The sequence below is a fragment of the Adelges cooleyi genome, unplaced genomic scaffold (assembly GCF_023614345.1).
Source record: "Adelges cooleyi isolate 19-005CV unplaced genomic scaffold, UGA_ACOO_1.1 ACOO_flye_CR_arks_rails_tigmint_CR_PRNA_248, whole genome shotgun sequence".
In the NCBI taxonomy this organism is placed as follows: Eukaryota; Metazoa; Arthropoda; class Insecta; order Hemiptera; family Adelgidae; genus Adelges; species Adelges cooleyi.
Window position 1 is genome coordinate 1741673 of NW_026095913.1, and position 22419 is coordinate 1764091.

Consider the following 22419-nt stretch of genomic DNA (forward strand, 5'->3'; position numbering starts at 1 on the left):
ACGCGAAAATCCTTAGATGAACACTCTTTATCGTATACCGATTGGGAAAGCCCCGAGCGATGTGTGTACTTTAGCCACAACTATAACAGTTGTGAGCCTTCAGAAAAAAAGACAAAAAACTTCTTAAGTTTTACAGCTGTCAATGAGTATAATATTATCACATTGAAATAAAACTATTTAAAACTAAAACTAGAACATAATACATTTAAATGGAGCAATACTTCAGTTAGGTTGCTGCTAAATACTAATACTAATGCTCAACCCTTAATAATTTAAAACATTAAATGGGTGTGGTGTCTAGCCACGAATAATTTTTTATATATTTACTTTGCATTTTTTTTTTTGATAAAAAATAAAATAAACAATGATAAAGTGAAACTAGAAAACAGTACTAAAGTAAATAAGTAATAACAAGTAATGTGTGTGTGGATTTTAATAGCACGTTGTTAAGTACAGCCCACGAGACAACCCCACTAGTCACATTCCTGGAATTTTAATTACTAACCTGACATCATGAAAACAATATTATAATTTAAATTGATTCAATACAAATTCCACGCCAATTTACTAAATGCATAAATTAAGTTTTATTGCTTATACACATTACGCCGCGATCAAGTTGTCATTACTTGTATCCGTTACGAATTTTTTTTTAAAAAACCTAAACTCTTTATTCAAACAATTTTACAATGAATTTCAAACTCGTGGCATTACAGCACTTATTGATAGAAGTGAAAAGGAATAATAAACAAATTGTTTGAATGAATAATATGATGAAAGGAGGAGGTGAGGTTACTTGACAGTTTATCTTGACGTCTTATCGTTCTGATGAAAACAGTATTTTCATTTAATTTTGTACAAAACTACATAATAACAAAACGGTTTTAAAAATTAAAAAAAAAAATGTTTTTCTTTTGGATAACTTGACTACGGACAACCACTTGAACGTGAGAGACGTTAAACAATATTATAGTATCACAACAGTTTGAACCTTGAATACATGTTTTTTAATTAAATTATTTTTTTTTTAATTAGTTTACATTTTAGGTGAGCATTAAACATCGTCTTTGGTCGCACTGTTTTTCCACGTTTTGATAAAAGGCGAATCTGCCGTGGGACACAGAAATCGGTCGAAAAGATTTGTCCAATTTGTAGATTTATGCCCAACGGGCTCCATCATGTTATTCCAAAGTGCATTGGCAACTATAAATAAATAGAAAAACATTTAGATGGTTACATTGACATAATAGTTTTATGAATAATAAAATTAAAGAAAATAAAACCATACTGTGAGTATTTTTTTATCGAATCGAGAAAACCTCAATACTTTTAAAATTATAAAAATAGTTACAATTTAGTAAAAGAAATCAAACGCATTCACGTACATGTTGCATAACCTTTTTGGCTGAAATGAAAACAGTCAGCTGCGAAGAACGTTAAATCCGTTTTATTAAGTCGATTTAAAGGAAACGATAAATGTTCGGCAAACGGCTGTATAATGACTGTGAAATCATCTTGGGTTTTGAACTCTTCCATTTCCACCTAATAGTCACATAAGTAGATAAATTACTATAAATACATTCGAAATATCTTAAGTAAAACAAATCATTCAAAGAATTTTGATGTTTATTGAATTTTATAGATTAATATTAAAAATACAAATTAACTTTGTACAAAAGTCGTATAAAAAAAATCTTACTATATTTTTTTCAAATTTATGAAAGTCAAGCAGTGTTTTCATCATTTGTGGTATTTGTTGCTTGAACTGAGTGCAAAAAACGCAAGGGCATACAAGAATGTTATTTATTTTGCAAACTTCTGGCCTACCGGACATACTCATTAAAATTTGCACATCTAATAACACAACAACAAAATAGATGAATTAATTTAATTAGTAGGTCTTCAATATGAACTACTGTAACAAATTAAAAAAAATCATTTTTAATTATATCAGAAGTAATACAATATTACACCATTATTTTAATTTTTAACATATTAGCTTCGATGCGGACCTAAGAGGCTATTTGTTTTAATTATAATATTATGTATAGTATAAAATGTAATATTTGCGACCCAATAGCTGCGGGTAGGTATAATACAAAACAAAAATGAAATAAATTATTTATAAAATTAAAGTGATGTAATTTTTATGAAAGTTTAACGCTTACTAAAATCCAAAACAAAATTGACTATGGTTCTGGGAAGATTATTTTTTATGTAAGACAATGCGCGGTGAAGCTTTTCATAGTATAGTTGTGTTAGCTTGTTGTGGTCTTCGTAACATATTTGTGTACAGAATGTGTTTGCGCCGATCCATATTGTTATTAACTGTTAAAAACAAACAAAAAATGATTATCTAATATTAATTCATCGATGAGTTAATGACGTCATTACCTTCCAGTGTTCGTTTAGTTTAACTCGTTTATCGTTTTTTATTCTTTTCACCAACTCTCGTGTCATATAAAATATATCTTGACTGACAGCTGCGCCTTCGGCGACGTTGAATTGCGATGCCCGTTGTTCGGCTAACGAGGCACCGTATGAATAACCAAACAAGTCAGGATTAAAAACTTTGATAATATTCGGCAGTGTTAAATATTCCCTCCACGTACCCTCTCCTCCTGGAAGAGTTTAATTATTTTTCTATTATTTTACATAATCAACACATCCAGACTTTTGTAGTGTTGACGAGATTTTTTTTAATAAATAATGTAATATGGTTATGATAACATTTTCAATACTGAATATGTACCAACAAATTACACAATTTTATGATAGTATTATATCACTTGCCTTGAAAAAATTAACTTCAATTTCAGAAACAACAAATTTATTATTATAGATAATAGAAATAATTTCCACCTTTGAGTTGTTAAATAATATATTATATATTTATATATATATATATGTCTTAAATTGTTTGTCTTAAAATATATTTCATATTATATATTAGTTTTCTATTTAAAACACAGCTGGGAAATATACGTCGTACAGTGTGCAGCAAACAAGATAATTAGTATTTTAAAGCAATATAGTTATTTTATAAAAGATCTTAAACGGGTTTTTTTTGGGGGAATTTTCCCAACACTCCAAAAAGTGTTAGAAATAAAATACATTTAACTGAATGCAATTTAAAAAAAAAGTTCTCACACGTCCTGTCTCGTTTTGCACATTACACAATTAATTCACACATAAGTTTATTTAAAACCTTTTTATTATCCTAAGTTTAATTGTTCGTCGTGTGCCATAAATTAGCAATTTAATCAACTACATTACCGCCGGACCAAGATAACCCTCGTTCTTCGATCAGCACTTCAGGTAGGTTACGCGATAAGGTTCCATAACCCGCCGTCAACGAGTCGCCAATGCTACCTATAATGTCTATGTCTCCAGGCCTTATTTGGTGCACACTAGTCGGTGTCGTCATAGATCTAGTTCCGTTCGTTTTACACGGGAATTCAATAGCCTCCGGTACGGCTTTTTGGGTTTTCTAAAACACGTGGTACGACAAAAAACGCAGGAAAATGATCACTTGGATTTATTTATGAGGTATTTTTTTTTCTTGTTAGCACTGACATTGTTCGTCCTAGCCCATTCGATGCGACTCGGTGATCTTAATAGAGCTTGAACGGTTCGTCTCAACGGATAATAGTGTTTATCTTGAAACGCCAATGCAATTTGGGGGATGCCCGATAGGTCTTCATCGGCATATCGATTGAGCCATGCCTGTGAAATAATGCTCTGCCCTAACAAAGCCGTAATAAGTGACAAGCACAAAAGAACCATGTACATCCTGACAGCCGTTTCTTTCTGTAATTGCCAGTTGAGCCGCCTGGGAACATTGAAAACATGTTGTGTGTATTGAATATTACAGCCGGTCAGCAACCAACCTAGGTATTAAAATCAATAGCTAAAATTTAGTAGATTTTTAGATAATTTTATTATAGTTATAATTATAATTTTATTTTAGTTTATTTTAGATAATTTCTTTTAGTTTTACTAAAGCATTAAGCTTAAGACTTAAGGGATTTGGAATGTGCGTTAATAAAAACAAATAATACCATAAGACTTTCTCTAATCATAAACTTGAATCTTAAGTGATTTCAAAAGTCAAAACCCAAAACGTTGTTGTTGGCCGCTCAAAATTGCAGCAAATTTGTCTTAATCTAAAATGTTAATTGCACATTAAAGTAGATACTCACTCACATAAACCAACTTGGTCACCACCGCCAAATTAAATTGACATTTTGTTGGGGGGTTTTTTCTTAATAAAAAAAAGAAGTTTGTGAACACCAATATGACTATTTTTGAAAAACTCATAGTGCTCCGTAAGTTTAAGTTATGTGATTTGTGTCAATTTGAATGTCATGGAAATGTGTCGTTTTTGCGGTATTTTTTGCTCGGTTATGAAAGGAAAAGAGTGAAGATTTTAAAAAGTTTTGGTCCAATAAGTAACCTTCAGTACGATTTCTTGTCTATAAATATGCTACAACTCGACGGGACATACTTTTCATTGTTTTAATTAATTAAGTAAATTTCCAAGATAAAACTGACAACAGAGTTTTAATCACATACATATTATTTAAATGAGTGATATTTAAGTACAAAAACACAGGCATTGCAAACGGCACGCGTGGGAGTATTATACTGTATTTTTTTTAAACTAAATAGGAATTTTTTACACAAGTATTTACACAACTAATTACTCAAAAAATTATTAAAGTATTTTTAAAGATAATATTTTAATATATCACAGTAAAAAAAAACGATTTTAGTGAACGTAATCGTTAAATGTATGCTTTAAGAAAAATCGTTCACTACCGCACGTGTAATATTTGATTAGGTCAAGTTTAAAAGAAAAAAGAATAATTATTTACCTTTCAACAATAAACACTATAAACTGATGTAAGAAAACCAATCCAGGTGTGTTCCGCTTAGAGAAGTGTACAGCGATGGTATATCGTGTGTAAGCCCATTACCAACATCACCTCTATAAATATTAAATTACTTTTTAAATTCTTTATGTGAATTTATAATGCAAAATAACAATACAATACAATTCAAAGTTAACTTCTGATGCCGCAACCAGTAGACCTTGAATTAAATTTTACGTACGAATTTAATATTCTCATGATTCTACTGATATCCAATATTTCTTCTATTATTCTTACAGACAATACTAATCGTCGGGTAAAACGAAAATAGTCACACGACCTTTCTAATAACAAAACTTATATATACATTTTTTTTATAGTATACATTAGGTTACATTTATAAATATAAAATCAAGTTAAAGTAGTGTCACGGGTCACCCCCTACCGCCCTGGTCGTCCTGTCACTATATTTTAAATGCCACCAATATGTTTTATTGTATTTCATTACTACAATTTGCAGATTATTTATTTTTCATTAAAAAAATCCTTAAAAGTAATTACTCAAAACTAGTTTTTGACCAGTCATAACTTTCATTAAATTATTTTTATTTTGAAAATTTTAAATCAGCATATGGTATGGGGTTGTATTGTCGAAAAACATATAAAATTTTGGCTGTATTTAACTATAAAATTCTAAAAAGAGACAATTTCGGAAAAGTCCAATATCTATTAGGATATTGACTGGGTCATAGTTGCTCATATACCTTGTATTTTATCGCAGTGGGTGTTTCGGTGTTACTTGAATTAAACTAAATTAATGGTATAGCATAGCCGATTAATAAGACAAACCAAGAAAGATCTTCACTAGGCAGTCCATGAGATTGATGTTGTTTGTACAAAAAAAAACTTAAGTCGAGACAAAAGAAAAAGCTGCTAAGTACAAGCTTGCGTTATTGTGAAAAATACACATTTCTCGGTCGGCTTTCGCTCATGATTCGGGTAAAAATTTATGGGGAAATATTATGCTACGTGAAAAAATCCAATTTTCTCTTATTTCGTTAAAATTACCGGTATGGCGATAAATAACGCGCTCCAAGTTTTTTACTTCACCTTAAAATGTGTCATAGTGTAAACATGTTGACAATTTTCTGATAAATTTTGTTTATTGTCCCGTGTATACGCTTAAAAGCGTAGGTACGGCACTAAAAAAAAATAAATAAAAAGCTAGCAACAAAGAAATAGAAACTTTTCACAAGCACGACCAATTTGGCCCATCGTTTAATAATTTTTTTTATGACTTTAAGTTTCTCTATAGTTTTTATGAAATACAATAATTGGTTCAAGCCTATAAAATATATACAACCAGGTACCAACACCATTTTACAAATATTATGCGATACCAAAAACGTTATACCGAAAATTTTATTAAGAAAGACAGTTTATTAGTTTTTAATTCGTTTCTGTATCACATTTGAACCAGTAAAAACCTTGGAATATTGTAACAAAAAAAAAAAAAAAGTGCCTTTCTTTGAAAAATATAATTACATTTTTCGTAACATTATCATGGCTATTGTCGTCGGCGGTCGAGACCTTGAATATAATTAGGTATTTTAACCTTATAGGTATTTTTACCTTGACGTTTGAAACTAAATAAAAAATAGTCAAATTAGTGGGAAATTTGTATGGAATATTCGCTAGATTAAGGACCATCGATAAAAGTGAACAACCCAAAGACTATCATAAACCCTTATCCCTAGAAGAGGTGGAAACATTGTATATACTGCCTTTTTAGATATAGTTTTAGTACTTAAGCCCTGAAATTTTAACGAAAGTAGATCAAGAGTAGGGATATAACATCTACAAATGTTCAACCTATGTTCTAAAACTTAGTTTTTATTAAGAAAATCCAAAAAAAAAGGGGGGGGGGGCGATCACACTTCTCTAACTAATAATTGTATCCACCATAATACTAATTGTACAATTTTAAGCGCAATATTGGCATTACAACGCTTAAACAATAAATCAATTTTAAACGGTTCCGTTAGCTGCAATGTTTTCAGATAAGTTACCGCGAGTTCGTTTTTGGTCGTTAAATAAGAAACGGTGGGTACGTCTTATAAAGAAGATAAACACTTAATTATTATAAAATAAATTTGAAAATCGAACTCACGTATCCAGACAGTTAAGTTTAATGTACGTTTAAAGTTTTCAATTCAGCGGTGCTCCTCGAATTTAGTATAGAGATTCTGCGGTGTTTAGTGTTTTAGTACTCCATTGGGAGTGAAACGATTCCGACGGTACTCTACCTACTTATACTAACTTTGTTCTGTCCACCATAACTTACCGTTAAATTGGTAATCTTATTACTTTTAATAAATTACACGTCTTTACATTTAATGTGCGCATATTCAAAGCCATATGCGCATTTTATTACGGCTTGTTCAGCGGTTTGCCAAGTGCCAGCAATTATTCTGTTTCAAAAAACAATCGACTTAGTTGCATATTTGTATAAAATATATTTTAGACATAGCAATATCAAGGTCTATCTAACTACGGGTAGACCTAAAGATGAGCTACAACGTATACGGTTTTCTCAAAAAAAAGAAAACAAACTTTTTTTTTTATCAAGTAAAACTTTCAAAAAAAAAAAAACCCAGTATAGTTATGTCAGAGTAAGTGTTGGAAGTTAGATAAGACCTACTCATCTTTTTGTCGTCTATAGATTAATTTTGTAGAATTTACCTAACCGGTCAGGTCAAGTTATCTTCATCAATATCTAGATCATTGTTTTGGAAATCACAGGCGTAGAAAATTAAATGTAACTGAAAGTGTTAAAAACCACTTTGAGGTGAATCTGTAAAAATTAAAAATATCAATTAGAGTATTGTATTGACAATAATGTGCTTAATAGATAAAGCTTTGTGCTAAAAAAGTCTACAAAAAAAATTCACTTTAAATGATATAAATGTATTTTTTCGAGCCTACTAATGACTAATGTTTATATATTTTATTATTATTATTTTTTTTTTTTTGTATTAATTTGCGTCACAACTTCGTGAGTCGAGTTACAGTTGTTGGTGGATTCAAATATCTGAAAACATAATATTAGGCGGGTGAAAATTTTAAATTTGAATTCCACGCGACTGTGCACAAAACAATGCTCTCTAAAAGCATGAACGTGGGATCAGTTTTTTTTCCTGTAATAGTATTTTTAATAAAACCAATGCTAATAAAAGTAATAACAATATAAAGGAACTTTTTTATTTCAACTTTAGATATTGGAATAAACGAATAAACGAGAAACCTTATAAATATGAAAATTAATGAAACTTTAATATTTGTGTTTTTATACATATTTTTTAGTAGACTACTTGCGAAATAAAATACAATTGAAACTAGAATATGCTTTATTAATTTTTATATTACACTATTTTACGCTAACAACAATACTACACAATAAGAAAAAAAAACAAGAAGTTTATTATTATTAGGGTAATTGTTTTTGAACTGTTTTAATTACACAAATATTTTTAAAAACGGTGTTTGGGTGGTATTACGGCAAATGATGTATATAATTTTTGTAAACGGCATTGTTTAAATAAGAAAAAATAAATAATATGTATTATTATACATTTTTATAATTAAAGTCGCATTGCCTACACATGAGGTTATTAGAGCATATGTGGTGATATATTGCCTATATATTTCGCCGTGAAACAAAATCTATATTATTAGGTAGGTACCTAATGGAATTGATTAATGTATTTTTTTTTTCTTTTTTAATAACGTCATTGAAAGGAAAAAACAGAACTACAAATAAAATCAAGTTTGAATCACTCAAGACGGAGCACAAAAGAATATAAACATAATAGAAACTATTTCACTTTTAATTATATCCTTAAGGGCTTAACTGAGAGAAAGTAGAAAAGTCCATATTTGTCCGTTAGAGAGTAAAAAAAATAGCGTTTACCACAAAAAAAAATATATACTGTTTCTTTAAAAGTACTACTCGCTTCATCAGCACTCACAACAAACTGGGCTGAAAAATAGTATCCTTTTTTTTATGGTAAAGGATATTTTTATTTTAATATTTTGTTGCTCGACTCTAAAGGGCAATCAACATTTTTAGCCTTATTAATATAGAATTTAAATTGAAACGCACGGGTAGTAATAATAATTATTTGCCACCATCGTATAAAAAAAAAACAGTGTCTTTCTATAAGAAATGATTGGCTAAAATTACAAGATGATAATGTATATTATTTTGTATTATTTATTAATATTTGCCCTGACGTCATATCTTGCAAAAAAAAAAGTACATTGCTTGTCTTGACTAAAATTGCAGTCTACAATGTGTACTCGACTGTAAATGATACCAGTATTTCTAGTTCTGATGTTTCAGTATGAAGAGTACTAAACAAGATGACTAAACTCAATGAATTATTATTAATAAAAAGAAAAACCAGTATAAGTGTGTGCATTTTTATTTTATTGAATAAAGAAGAACCATTTTACAAAAACATGATAACGCTAATGCATAGTTCAACAGATAAGTTGAACTTAATGAAAATATTAAAAAAAAACAGTTTATTAATTTTTTTATCAAAATAAATTCAGAAAAAACAAACAAAATTTATAATTAGACAGAGACAATACAATAATTAATATGAAATATTTAAAACGAGTTTCACAATTTTTTAAAATAAATATATTCTATAATTACTTCTACACAATGTATCTAACAACGCTGGTTATAATCTTTCTCTATGTGTCTAACTCTAAATCGGTAAGCACAAGAAGTATACTAAAAAATCAAGTATTTATAATAGAAAAGACTGAGACTTTGAATTATTACTTCACGAACTCGCTTAATGTAATTGAAAGTATTCATTCCTGACTACCACAATGATATGTCTTAGAGCAATTCTTGCAAGACTTTATCTTGCAAGAATAGGGCCATACCACGTTTAACCGTGTTTCAAAAAATAAAAAAAGAAACCAGATCATTACTAAAGTTACTCAACACAAAAAGACTAATACCACTGGAGGGAAGAGATTTTCTAGGATTTTGGGATTTTGTTTGATGGATGCTCAAAGATATGGTGTCGAGTGTGTGTTTTTTGTAATGTATAAAATTGCACAACTTTTTTTTTTTTACTCTGTTTTAACTGTCCCGCCGAGGTAGTCCAATTAGTTATGTATACTATGATATTACAAACGTAACGAATAATAAATAAATCATGTAGTACATTTTTAACAAGTCACTTCCAAGAAGTATCGATAGCCATACTACAATAAACGAACGAGGTCAAGTTGACTTAGGACGCATTTGAACAGACAAGAGGTTCAAGTGATTCTAAAAAAAAAAATTCAACAGAAATTAATATCGAATAAATGAGAGTAATAAAACAGTTAAGTTGATCAATTATTTATTTAAAGCTTTTCATTAAAAATTGGTAATTTAACAACTCACAGTAGTTTTTAGTATGATTGCCTTGCCTTTTGAAAAAGTTGATGCAAATTAATTTTTCGACTACTTTCTTAAAGTTAAAAGTAGGTTTTGGTTTGAAAAAAAAACAATATTCAAGTATCATAGAAAATTTAGGTTATTGAATCGTTGGTAATTTTTACAATCGGTGTGTTGTTCAAGTGAACTATAAACGAAACAGCTTGTACAGATGTTATGTATATTTTTTATTACAGTTTTTTCCAAAAAAATCATATGTTATAGTTCCACTCTGGATCTATTATCAATCTAATTTTCAGACCTTAAGCACATATAACAACATAATATTATAACTCAAATAATTGTTTGTAATTATTACGACTATACTTTAAATAAACTTAAACATCCATTTCCTTCAGAAAATAATAATAATTGCCATCATATACAGACCTTCTAAAGTTTTCACAAAATTGTACATCTCGAAATGCTTTTCTTCCTATCAAAACCGTCTAATTCTTGACAAACCTTACCACGCCTACATTTTTCAAAATAAGTTTCCGTTTACTATACCCTCCAGCAGACTGTTAAATAAGTTACTGCCCATTTTAGTCTTGAGGATTCATCTGATATTATATTTTGACTTGTAGCATATACAGATAGGTATTATAAATTATACACTTGAGTGTTCTTAAATCTTCATTCGAGTACGGGCCTTTACTTATATCATTGTATATTATAAAATATATTCTACTTTTAGCATAAATGTATAGAACAATTAATTCCTTAAGCAAAATAAATAACAAAAAAACCTTATACAGTTACATACTCCGTGTTAGCTATAAATAAATTGTATATATTTTGTAATATGTACATACCACATAGAATTGTGTAAAACTATGATTTTCAAACTAATATTATAGACTAACGACCGTTTTAGTGGAAGTCTTAATAAATTAATAAAACGGCGTTTTCCGGTACGCGTACAACTATGATAAATTTCAAGTTTGTAAAGCACAAAACAGCTGTCCAAGTCTGAATTTAATTAGTTTTCGATTCGAATTTCATTTGCAATTATATTCTGCTTAAAATAAATAATTAATTTTTACATCTACGTGGAATTTATAAGTAATCAAGGTTTTTTTTCCACGCAAGTCCTTTCAACAACTGTGCAACTAATTCGTTTCAAGAGCATTTATGACAAACTCGTTTACATAGGGTCCATAGCCGCTAATGAATGTTCAATACACTGTTGTTAGGTTGTAATCAAAGAGTTAGTTAAACCCATAATATATTATTTACCTCTACATTTATTTCGATCATTCGTTAAATGAGTATTTCCGCTTATGCATTAGGGGTATTAATGCATATCAATATTTTACAATTAAGTACATTTGAATGAAAATCCATTATTCATAAACCCGTGACATGCCTAATCTTACAAGGCGATCATTTGCTCTTTACTTAAGGCCTAGAAACTAGTCACGAGAAATATGGTATTTTGAAAATAACACTGACATGATCAACAATGTTTATGTACATATACCAATATATAATGTATAATTAATGCATTTAGCTATACCCGAGCCTTGAGACCATTAATTTTTTACACAGTTTAACTATTATAGAGTTATCTTAGAAACGTCGAACCTCTAATATTTTGAAAATAATACCTGAAAGTATTTGCTAATTATACTAATAAACGCAAGTGTTGCAATGACAAAATCACTAAAATTAAGTTCAATGTAATAATACCGAACGCGCCTAATTAGTGTATGAATATTTTATCCGTTATGGTGTATTCCATTTTGATACAATGTTTAATACATAGCAGTCTATTCGTTGCATAGAATTATGCTCATACAAAATATATAATTAAATGTATTATATTTCATTACAATTGTCTTTATTATTTAGTATACTAGTGATAGCCAAATATCATATAGGTGATAACTATTTTAATGTAAATTTCGATAGCCAATTAAATATAACAATTCGTTCTCTATATTATACAACAAAAAAAAACATTTAATTTATGTTCGTTTCATTTAAATGTATGTGTTTCCGCTATTTAATGCTGAGTGCTGGCAGTAATTTAGATTTAGACGATTAAAAAAAAAATAAATCAATCGAGGAAAAACGGTCAACGTAGCTTACACTACACTATTGTACAACGGTCGACTATTATGTAATAATTGAGCTATAATTATGTTACTTCTGTAAAGTCTAAAATGCTTCCACGGAATGCAAATTAATGTAAACGAATCGTTTCCGCGAACAGCATACGTCCATTAAACTAAATCAAGTTTGTACTTAATGTTATAATACATTATAGCGACCACCAAAAACATTGTTCTTCCTGTATTATTTAAACTAGCACTAGAAGGTTTTTTTACTTGTTTTCAATTCATATATATTTTTTAAGGGTTCTTCTGGTACATGTTTTTTTAATTTACTACATATTGTGTTTAGTTTTTTAAAACAAAAAATAATCAATGGATCTTATTCTTCGATAGGAAAACAATGTTCCCTTTGTAATATCTCATAAAGCAAAATAACATTATATTATGTATAATACTAACATGATGTTAACAATACTGTTGGTGTTTTTACAATATTTTAAAATGATGTTTTGGCTGAAGCTTGGAAGTAATGAGTAATTTGTAAAATGATTTCATAACTACCAAAACATAGTTTTAAAATATTATTTAAGTATCAACAAATTTTTCGACGATCTTTATATTATTTTTGGCTGTTTGGCTAAAATTGTATATTATTATTGTTATTAAAGGGGCTACAGTTCAAAGCGTACCTTGTCCAATTTTCTACTTTATCAGTAGAGCAAGTTTAATGTTTAGGAACATTTTAAATGGTTTAATTGATTTATAAACTCTTTCGTTTCCTTATTATCTTTTTTAATGCATTTTCTTAGGATTTAAAAATCTTATTTCCCGCAAAATGACCCTTTTCCGGAAACAGTACGTTTTGCATTAAATTTGTAAAAAGTATGTATTGGAAAAAAAATGAGGCAATTTTAAACAAAACGTGCTTTTTCCGGAAATAGACAATTATTTTGAAAAATATAAATTTAAAATAAAATAAAAGTACACTATTATTTTTCTTTTACAGTCTTTATTTAATTCTGTAAAAATATCACAAAATTAGTTAATTTGTAATATTTGTTTTGTTTAATTTTTATACATAGATACATTATACGTCTTTATCATATTGTTGACAACAATTTGGTTAGTTCTAATTTTTTTCATAATAATTATTAAAAATATATTATAACTTTTTTAAAAAAAATCAACTACACTAGATATTCTAAAATATTAAAAACTTAACAGTACCTATTGTATTAAAAAAAAACATAACATATGTTATTATGACTACAGTTTGATAAGATTTTGGAGGGAATTGTATCACAAAATCACATTGTAATGAAGATAGGAAAGAGATTAATACATTTTACTAAAATTTAAATTATATATAATTTTTTTAGAACGCGTGGCACAAGATATTTCTAAATTAAATATTATTACACAATTGATTAAATATAATTTTTTAAGTATAAATTGTTAAAAAAAAAAATAAGTCCATTTTGGAAAAAAATATTTAATCACCCATTACCAATGTATGTATGGGAAAAAGAGCGTTTTGAAGAATAATGGAAATGGAACGTTTTGATAAATATTGAAAGAAATAGTACATTATGCAATAAATTTATGTGTAAGGTATAATGATAAGTGATAACATTGGAAATGACACGTTTTGAAGTAAAATGGAAATAGAACGTTTTGCAGTATATGATCTATTGGAAAAAGGACGTTTTGAAATAATTGTTACTTTTCAACCATCTTTTTCTTTAGAAAAAAGAGCGTTTTGCCTAAAAATGACTTTACCATTCGACACCCCATAGAATTTACCATAAGAATCAATATATAACTCAATTTTCATAAAAATGGAAATAGTACGTTTTGTAATCCCTATTTTGTTCTTTGGCTAATTTTTTAGGTAAAGCTGAAAACGGATTGCTTAATTTTTTTCATTTTTTATGTAAGCAAATAACGTTTTAATATTGAACAAAATTTCCATTTTTTTTTTATTTAATTACAAAAAAAGTGAATTGATTTAAATTGAATTTGGTTTCCAACATAACCTGTAAGGAGGCTGAGAAATTCATAATTGTCTTAATAATTGAAATCGGACCAAAGTCAATTTTGTCACAGTGAAAGCATTTTACTTTTTCAAGTTATCTACTTTTCAATAACGTTCTGAAAATGACAATGGATACACATAACCAATGGCATTGTCAATTTTCGCCAACAGCTATCTACACTCAAACGATTACCATCTGATTGGGTACGTTATATACCTAATGGTTAATGACTTTATGAATGGCACGATCAAAGCTAATATAAATACTAATGTTGTCGTGCCAGCAAACACACACGTGCTCAACAGGTCAAGTGCATTGCCACGGTTGACTAACCCGTTTAAAGGTTATTTCTCGTTCACAGCCATCAAATATAGATGCTGTTGTCATATGATTAGTTTTCAGTAATACTATAGGTACAGTCGACAATAACTTCCAAACACTAAATAAAATAAACGACAAATATATTACAACAGTTATTTTGTAAGTACAAGCAAGATATTCAAAATGTTAGCTTCAGTGCGGTTCTGAGAAAGTATTGTTTTTGTGACTGGAAGATATTATCTTCTTAGCCGCTAAACTGATTTCTCCATGTAGCCATTATGTTAATCAACCCTTTCCCTTTAAAATCCGGAAAACATCAATAAAATGTACATTTTTTTTTTTTTTGAATAGTCGAATTAGTTCTAAATTTGAATGGAGTATATTATTTTAGACATAGTACTTTGTCTCTATCATTGGACATTGTAAATTAAGAATAATTTTCTGTCAAACAATTGACAGGCAGATAACCGGTTGTAAATAGTTGTTACTTTTTGGTTTATCTTTTTTTAACCCCACACATATTCAGTATAAATTGCAGACGTCAAACCTTAAGACTGCATCTAGAATGGCGAAAAAAGTTATCACTCCTACTGGGGAGTAAAAGAATTTCGATGTGTTAACAACATACATATATTGACAATACTTAAGTCTAAAGTAATGCCCCGTGTAGACGTTAATGAAATACGGCCCGAGTTGAACTTGCCACAGACCGTAGTTTGTCTGCAGCACGTGTTCGTACTTCGAGGGCTCCGTTAAAAGTTTTGGGTGTGCATTCAAAAAGTTTTGCGTTTTAAATATTTCAGTTTATTTTCTATACTAACTGTTAATTATTATATATTTTGTGTATTTGCTGTTGAAATTAGTGTTTAAATTTTGTTTATGCCGATGCCCTCCTCCGTCCCACCGACACGCAGCCGTTTGCCTTTCACACATCCCGAGGGAAAGTTTTTCGGTGTGCAAGTTTAGCGACCGAACTTCATTAGTACACCGTTGGAAATAGATAGGAGCGCCAGTCTCTAATGGAATTATTATTAATATTTGTATAAAAAACGTACACACATATATAAATACACTTGAGCTTCTCAGCTAAGTAACGCCGAAGAGCTTGTGTTTATAAACTTTAGATAATAATATACTTGCAGCCTATAATATAATCCACGAACCTTGCCACCGATGCATCACATCATTTACATTAGACACGTTTACATCTCATAATATTCGTAGTAATTATCTCATAACTTTCATTGTAGTCCAAAGTTTGCACAGTAATAGTGTACAGCTGTGATTTATGAGAGACTGCGTTAGTGATACTCAAAAGCTCCCACTGTCTATAATTAAGATGTTGCATGCATAAGACTCGTAAAAATCAACGCTATTTAAAACCACCATTGCCACAATTGGCCACATTGGACACACTAGTATAAAACATAATGTTTAATGTAAACTGAATGACGCTTTACACAAAACCGGAATGCTTGCAAAACATTAATGATAAAAAATAATGTTTTTCTTTTATAAATTCCATCTTGTTTTACATAGTAAACCCGTTAATAAAAATAATTAAAAACTTATTTTTCAAACTAACAATTATGAACAAAATGTTATCCAAAAATTCTTTTGATATTAAATCGTTATAGTCATACCATAGTTAGTATAATAACTATTTATATACTTACACCGTACACTTTAACAGCCCAACAATTACATCACTAATATAAAAAATTGTCCTAACACTTTTTTTCTTGGCACAAATAAGGCGAGTTCCGAGAAAATATTTTAATCTCATTCGTTTTATTGTAATAACGTCAAAAAATACATTTAAAAAAAGGCTTTGTGTTTCGTTTTTAAAGCACCTGATTGCATTATAAACTCAATCTAAAAAATGTTACTTCTGCTACAGAATTCGCTCGTTCTTTGAATCTTTTTTTTTCAATTAGGAAATTGTATTTTGGTTGCAGTTTTTACGCTTAATGTAAGGCAAATATTTTTTTTAATACTTATGTTTATTACAATTTAATAGGTGTACAACTTTTGTTGCTGTATAATAATTGATAATAGTTGTCAAACCAACCCAACGGGTTGTAAATAAAAATAAAAACACTTGATGATGTTTGACGTTTAATAGTTTTCATTGGAATACTATATTATATTATACTCAAGGTTTTTCATCTTCAATTCCTATTTTTTATTTAAATGCTATTAATATATTTCGAGTCGCTAGCAAACTATTTATTTACAATGGTAATTTTTTAAGATTCCATTACACGTGATAGAATCTTGTGTCATCCGGAAATATTATTATGAAGATGTATTCCATGTGACCAGTTTTTTTCTTTAGAGATTGAAAATATTATTATTATTAGCGTACTAAATTATTAACATTTATTGTAAAAAAGTTCAAAATTTGTTCGCACAAAATAAATAACTACAAAATAAAAGTTATTTTTTATGTGTAATTTAAAATAACTTTCGTCATAAAAACAATTATATTATGTTTCATTTTGCCGTTTGTTTAGGTGTGTCATATTTTGTGAGATGTTGTCAATTTAAATTCACGAACAGGAAACTCACAATGGCACAGAACTGAGAACGACTATTACCTAAAGGTTTTTTTTTATAAAAAACAAACTAAATAAATAATATTACCCACGAGGTTTTTTTTTGTATAATATAAATAACTTGTACACGTATCTATACATGTTCGACGTCAAAACCGACTTATTCGTGGACCATTCCTACTTGCTTACACGGTTTACAAAAATAATAAACGTGAATATCGCCTAGGTTAAATAATAATAATTGTATTAGGTTCATTCGTGTGATTTCCTGAATTACATGCTATCGACTCGCACCTGGGCGACCTTCCAGCTTTGCAGACTGTGAATATACTGTGTCCTATGAGTTACATAAAAACCAGATCTGTGTTAACCAGTTTTTATAGTGTTGTTCGGAAAAATTCCTAGTCGTTTTCCTTGCCAATTACATAATAAATGCATTTCCGTTACACGGTTTGAAAGATTCCAAAAAAAATAAAATTTAAAATTTTCCGTCCCAGACCTGATTTTCTGATAATTTCCATTAACAACGCACTTGCTATAATCCAACACCTCTATCGATACATCACGGTGAGTAGAACTAAACAAAATGTTTTTATTTCCAAGAAAAAACCTTAAAGATCCATTTTTTTTTTTTTAATTTTATCGCCGTCATTGCTAGACAATACCGTTATTTGGACTGTGGGTTATTAAATTTCAAAAAAAACGCGCCATTTTATACCTTTGAGAGTATAATAATATAATGCAAAACATGCCAAGTCGAGATTCCACTTGTAAATAAATTACTGGTCACGTTCATGGTGTTTTTGATATCATAACGTTGTGCGGACAAACTCCTGCAGTAGTGTTGATGGTTTTTCTTTAACAATGAAAACGATGTAGGTACTTGTTTATTTATTTGGATACTTATTGTGAACCTGTAAAATGGTAGTATACAGTAACATAACCATATTGAGTTCATCGACTGTTCATTCTGCGGTTAATAATATTGTAGTAGACGAAAAAAAAATGCATTAATTTGCATTCATCATTGACATAAAATCAAAAAAATATACCTTTACAACATTACAACATGGTACTCGTGTGATGTTTTCATGTTCAGCTTATATAGTGCCCACGGGCGCCGTGCGTTGAACTAAACTCAAATATAAATACCTTAAAAAATACAAAATATGTAATGGATTTGGCCGACACACGTCATGACTAATAAAAAATTCACGATCCAGAAAAACTTGTTTGATCCGACATGCAACAACGATATCAGCGATTTTATTTTGAGCTCTATACATTTGTTTTTTTTATTTATATATACAAACAATATAGTAGGGAAATGTGGTAAAAATGAATTTCCAAAATTAAAAATATAAATGAAAAAAAAATTCATTTTAGGCTAGAATAACGTTTTCACTTATAATAAATAAACTATAAAAATAAAAGTCGTCAGAGTGGGGGTACAGCATTTTAGGATGAGAAAAGTCACAGAATTTCAGGAATTATTATAATTGAAAAGGGTAAAATCACTTTACCCCTTTTTTGGGGAGTTTTCCTTAATAAAATGTAAAAGTTCTATTAAGTTTATTTTCACTTTAGATCGATCTTCAATCTGATCATAAGATCTTAAGTTCTGAAACTATACCGGAGAAAGAGAAATAAAGAAAAACTTTCCACCCTTCCCCTAAAGGAAAGGGTTTATGATAATTTTTTTTTGGTTTCTCAACGTTTATTGATAGTACCACATCTAAAAAAATTTCCATGTAAATTAAAAATAATTTGATTATATTTAAATAAGGTGAATCCTTAAAATGTATGGTGCAATAAAAGGATGTTGGATAAAGGGTGGGGTATAGTATTTAAAAATGGTTTTCGACCAGTAAAAATTATTCTCATAATTTAAAAATCTCATTAATACTACTTTGTCGTATTTAGTTAAAAATTGATGAAGCTCTGGAAAATGCTAAAAAAGTCAAATAATTAGTAATTTTTAGTTATTATAAAATAAATTAAATGAACTCGGTGAAAATGTCCAAAATTGAGATTATTTTATGAGATATTAAGTGCGCCACACGTTAGATGAATGGATCGCCTTGTATAGCATCTACTATAAAAAATTAATCATATACTTATTTTAAAAATAATAAATTTGGTGTTATGAAAATATGAGAAAGATGAGTACAATTTGGGAAACACTACGGAACTTCCGGTGGCTTACCTTAAATTTGCATATTTTATTTTTTGTAGTCCAAACAATTTTAACTAAACAAAAAAGAGATCTAATAATGGTATAGTATTTTAAGAGTTAGTCATTGACTGAATCAAAGAATTACCGTTAAAACGGTACATAATTTTTATTTTAGTATTCAAATTTGTATTTCATTCATCATGTGAACACAGCTATAATTTTAGTTTGAATTCTACAATGTTCAAGAGGGTTGTTTGACACTATATTATATTTCATAAATCCTATCTCAAAACTTTGGTCTCGTATAAAATGTTTCGAGTTTATTGATTACAAAAAAAAAACAACAAGGTGAATATTGTGACCTTGCTAAAACGAAAATGGAACTTGTTTAATGTTCATATACTTTAAATGTCACTGGAAATACTAAACAAATACAGTGTTTTCCTTATTTTGCTTTTTAAATAAAGTCTCCACGTGTGGTTAAGTACCTACTTTTCTGGACCGTGTCAAAATATTTTGTGTTTGCTCTGGATACTACTTTGTAGCAAAAAAAAAATAAAAAATACCAAAACTGTCCCGGGAAGGTTGACGTTAACTAAAAAAACGATTATACATGTATGTTGTTTACAATATAGCATTATATCTTGAAACTGTTTTTTATTTTGTTTACATTTATAGCGTGTTCAAAGGAAATTCAGGGCAAGGCTTATTTTATTTATTTTCAATTTAAATTGACATTTAAACGATCATTTTATACTGTATGTGTGTATAATGTGAAATATATTAGCAGAATATATTATTATTATTTTTTTAGATCGATATTATGGTTGAAATATTTCCGTAAAGACAATGCGCTGGTATGAGTATAAACAGTGAATATTAACGACTAAAAAACAAGGTCTGAGACAAAGCTCAATCATTAAAATGTTATGTACAATTATTGAAGTATTTTCGAATCGTACCTGTTTCGCTATAAAATGTTTATACATGGTATTACAAAATAAAGTCTCGTCTAGGATCTATGGGAAGTGGGGGTAGGGAAAGTTTAAATCCTTTAACCCTTTCAAATCTAAGGTCATTGCGAAAATCCATAATAAATTGATATTTTTATGCGGGACACGTGAGAAATAGACAAATATGCTAATAGAAGGGTTTTAAAAGAGAAAATGATTAAAGAAACTATTCTATCTCTAAGAAAAATACTTTGGGTTAGAAATGACTAAGACTCCTCTAGGTTTCACAAATTTGTTCAGCAACTCAACCGTCATGGGGCCCAAATAACAAGACTACATGAGCGTGTAAAGGGTTTTGGTGGGTCCAAAAGGCCTAGTCGGGTGTTTCCGTTTTTCGCCAAAAAGTTACCCTCGACCGTTATGACCTTGTCCGTTTTGCTTCAAAATGTGTTATTTTTTAAGAATATATAATTTAATAAAAAAAAAGTTTTACAACGGATTTTATATAACGCCACTTAATATCTACGTTCAGTCTAACTTCCAATCTTAAAACTTTGTCTACACATTTTTAAAAAAATCATAAACGTTAGAACGCCACTCTAGATTTGTACAGAGCCACTTTTGATAAAACGAAAAAAACTTTTGTTATTTTCAAAAATGTGTGAAAATGCAAGATCTCTTTTAAAGTTAATAGCTAGTAGATAGTTTAAAAAATTCTATAAGACATACTTTTTTTTCAAAAAACGCAGTCCCGATATTTACTATTTAAGTATCATGGACTTACTTTTTACAAAAATCAATAGTTGTATGTAATTTATTTTTTAATACACTTTTTTTTTAGATTTACGCTGAATAATTCTAATACGGTTAGAAATAAGTAAAAAGCCTTACGATGACATATCGAGTGAAATGTTAATTAGACATATAGTTATAATAATATAATCAAAAACCAACTGCCAAAAACTGTCAATTTAGCTGTGGCACTTTATTTTCTATGAACATTATTAAAACATCAAAACAACTTCAAACATTAATTAAGTTTAAATTTATGACGGGAGGAAGGGTGGAGTGTAAGTTATTTTTATCTGTGCTCAACCACACCCTACATGCTGTCTTATATTTCAAATTTTAATAACTTAAAAACTATTTATCAGCAAATTATTCTTAATTTAAAATTAAATTAAATATGTATGTCGCCATTAAAGTTCGAAAGTTGATAAAGCTCTATAAAATACTAAATAAGTCAAAAATTTTAATACTGATAATTTTTCAAAAAGAATAACACCAAAACTGCAATATCTTTAAGAGAAAACTGTTGTAGTTCGTTTAAAGAATCACTCCGCATGATGTAATAATAATAATAATAAATAATAAATCAATTGTTAAAAGTACAATTAATAGTAATGATTATCCTTCCCAGACCATTCTCCACATACTAAGGGTCTGTCCCATTCAAAGGGTCAATGCGAGAACTCCATGACGTCATTGATGAAGCAATTGAATGAATAAAAACACTCGACATTCAATTTATAAAGAACAAAGTACCACTATGACTTACAATATATTCTTAGAGTTACCAAAAAGCTCATCTATCCGTGTTATTTAATATATATTACTAATTGTATTTTATGACCGTTTGATTTGCTACGAAAATCTTTATTTGAAATGCTTGCATATGCCTAACACAACCTAATCTAACCTAATTAAGCCCATATGATTATGAAGCTGTTATACAGCCATACTAGGACTGGACAATTAGGAAGAAAGGCGCAAGAAATTTGGTACACGATTTACTTGGGGACTTTTATAACTGGCCGTATAGACGTTCCACGTGTTTAAGATCAACTCGGTATCCGGATATCGACTGAACCGGGTCACTTAAATATTGTTAATTACCATTAGGTAGAACTAATTTAATGAGAAATGCGCACTTGG

The 22419-nt window shown here is 29.0% G+C and overlaps 1 protein-coding gene across 7 annotated transcripts in view; it reads right to left on the bottom strand.

The window, feature by feature from the left end:
* Positions 1-936: 936 nt before the first annotated feature.
* LOC126837370 (phospholipase B1, membrane-associated-like) overlaps positions 937-22419 on the bottom strand; it is a 37840-nt gene continuing 16357 nt past the window's right edge. For 3 of the 7 annotated variants that reach the window (XM_050571266.1, XM_050571267.1, XM_050571268.1), the window contains 8 exons: positions 4878-4990; positions 3577-3832; positions 3277-3490; positions 2395-2621; positions 2169-2328; positions 1700-1854; positions 1386-1542; positions 937-1203 (listed from right to left, as the gene is read on the bottom strand). In XM_050571266.1, coding sequence (XP_050427223.1) covers positions 1055-1203; positions 1386-1542; positions 1700-1854; positions 2169-2328; positions 2395-2621; positions 3277-3490; positions 3577-3792 — 1278 coding nt within the window. In that variant the 5' untranslated portion in view covers positions 3793-3832; positions 4878-4990 and the 3' untranslated portion in view covers positions 937-1054. Of the gene's footprint in view, positions 1204-1385; positions 1543-1699; positions 1855-2168; positions 2329-2394; positions 2622-3276; positions 3491-3576; positions 3891-4061; positions 4143-4202; positions 4478-4877; positions 4991-22419 lie in introns of those variants that run through there. The other 4 variants (XM_050571269.1, XM_050571271.1, XM_050571270.1 and 1 more) reach the window with 4 other exon arrangements.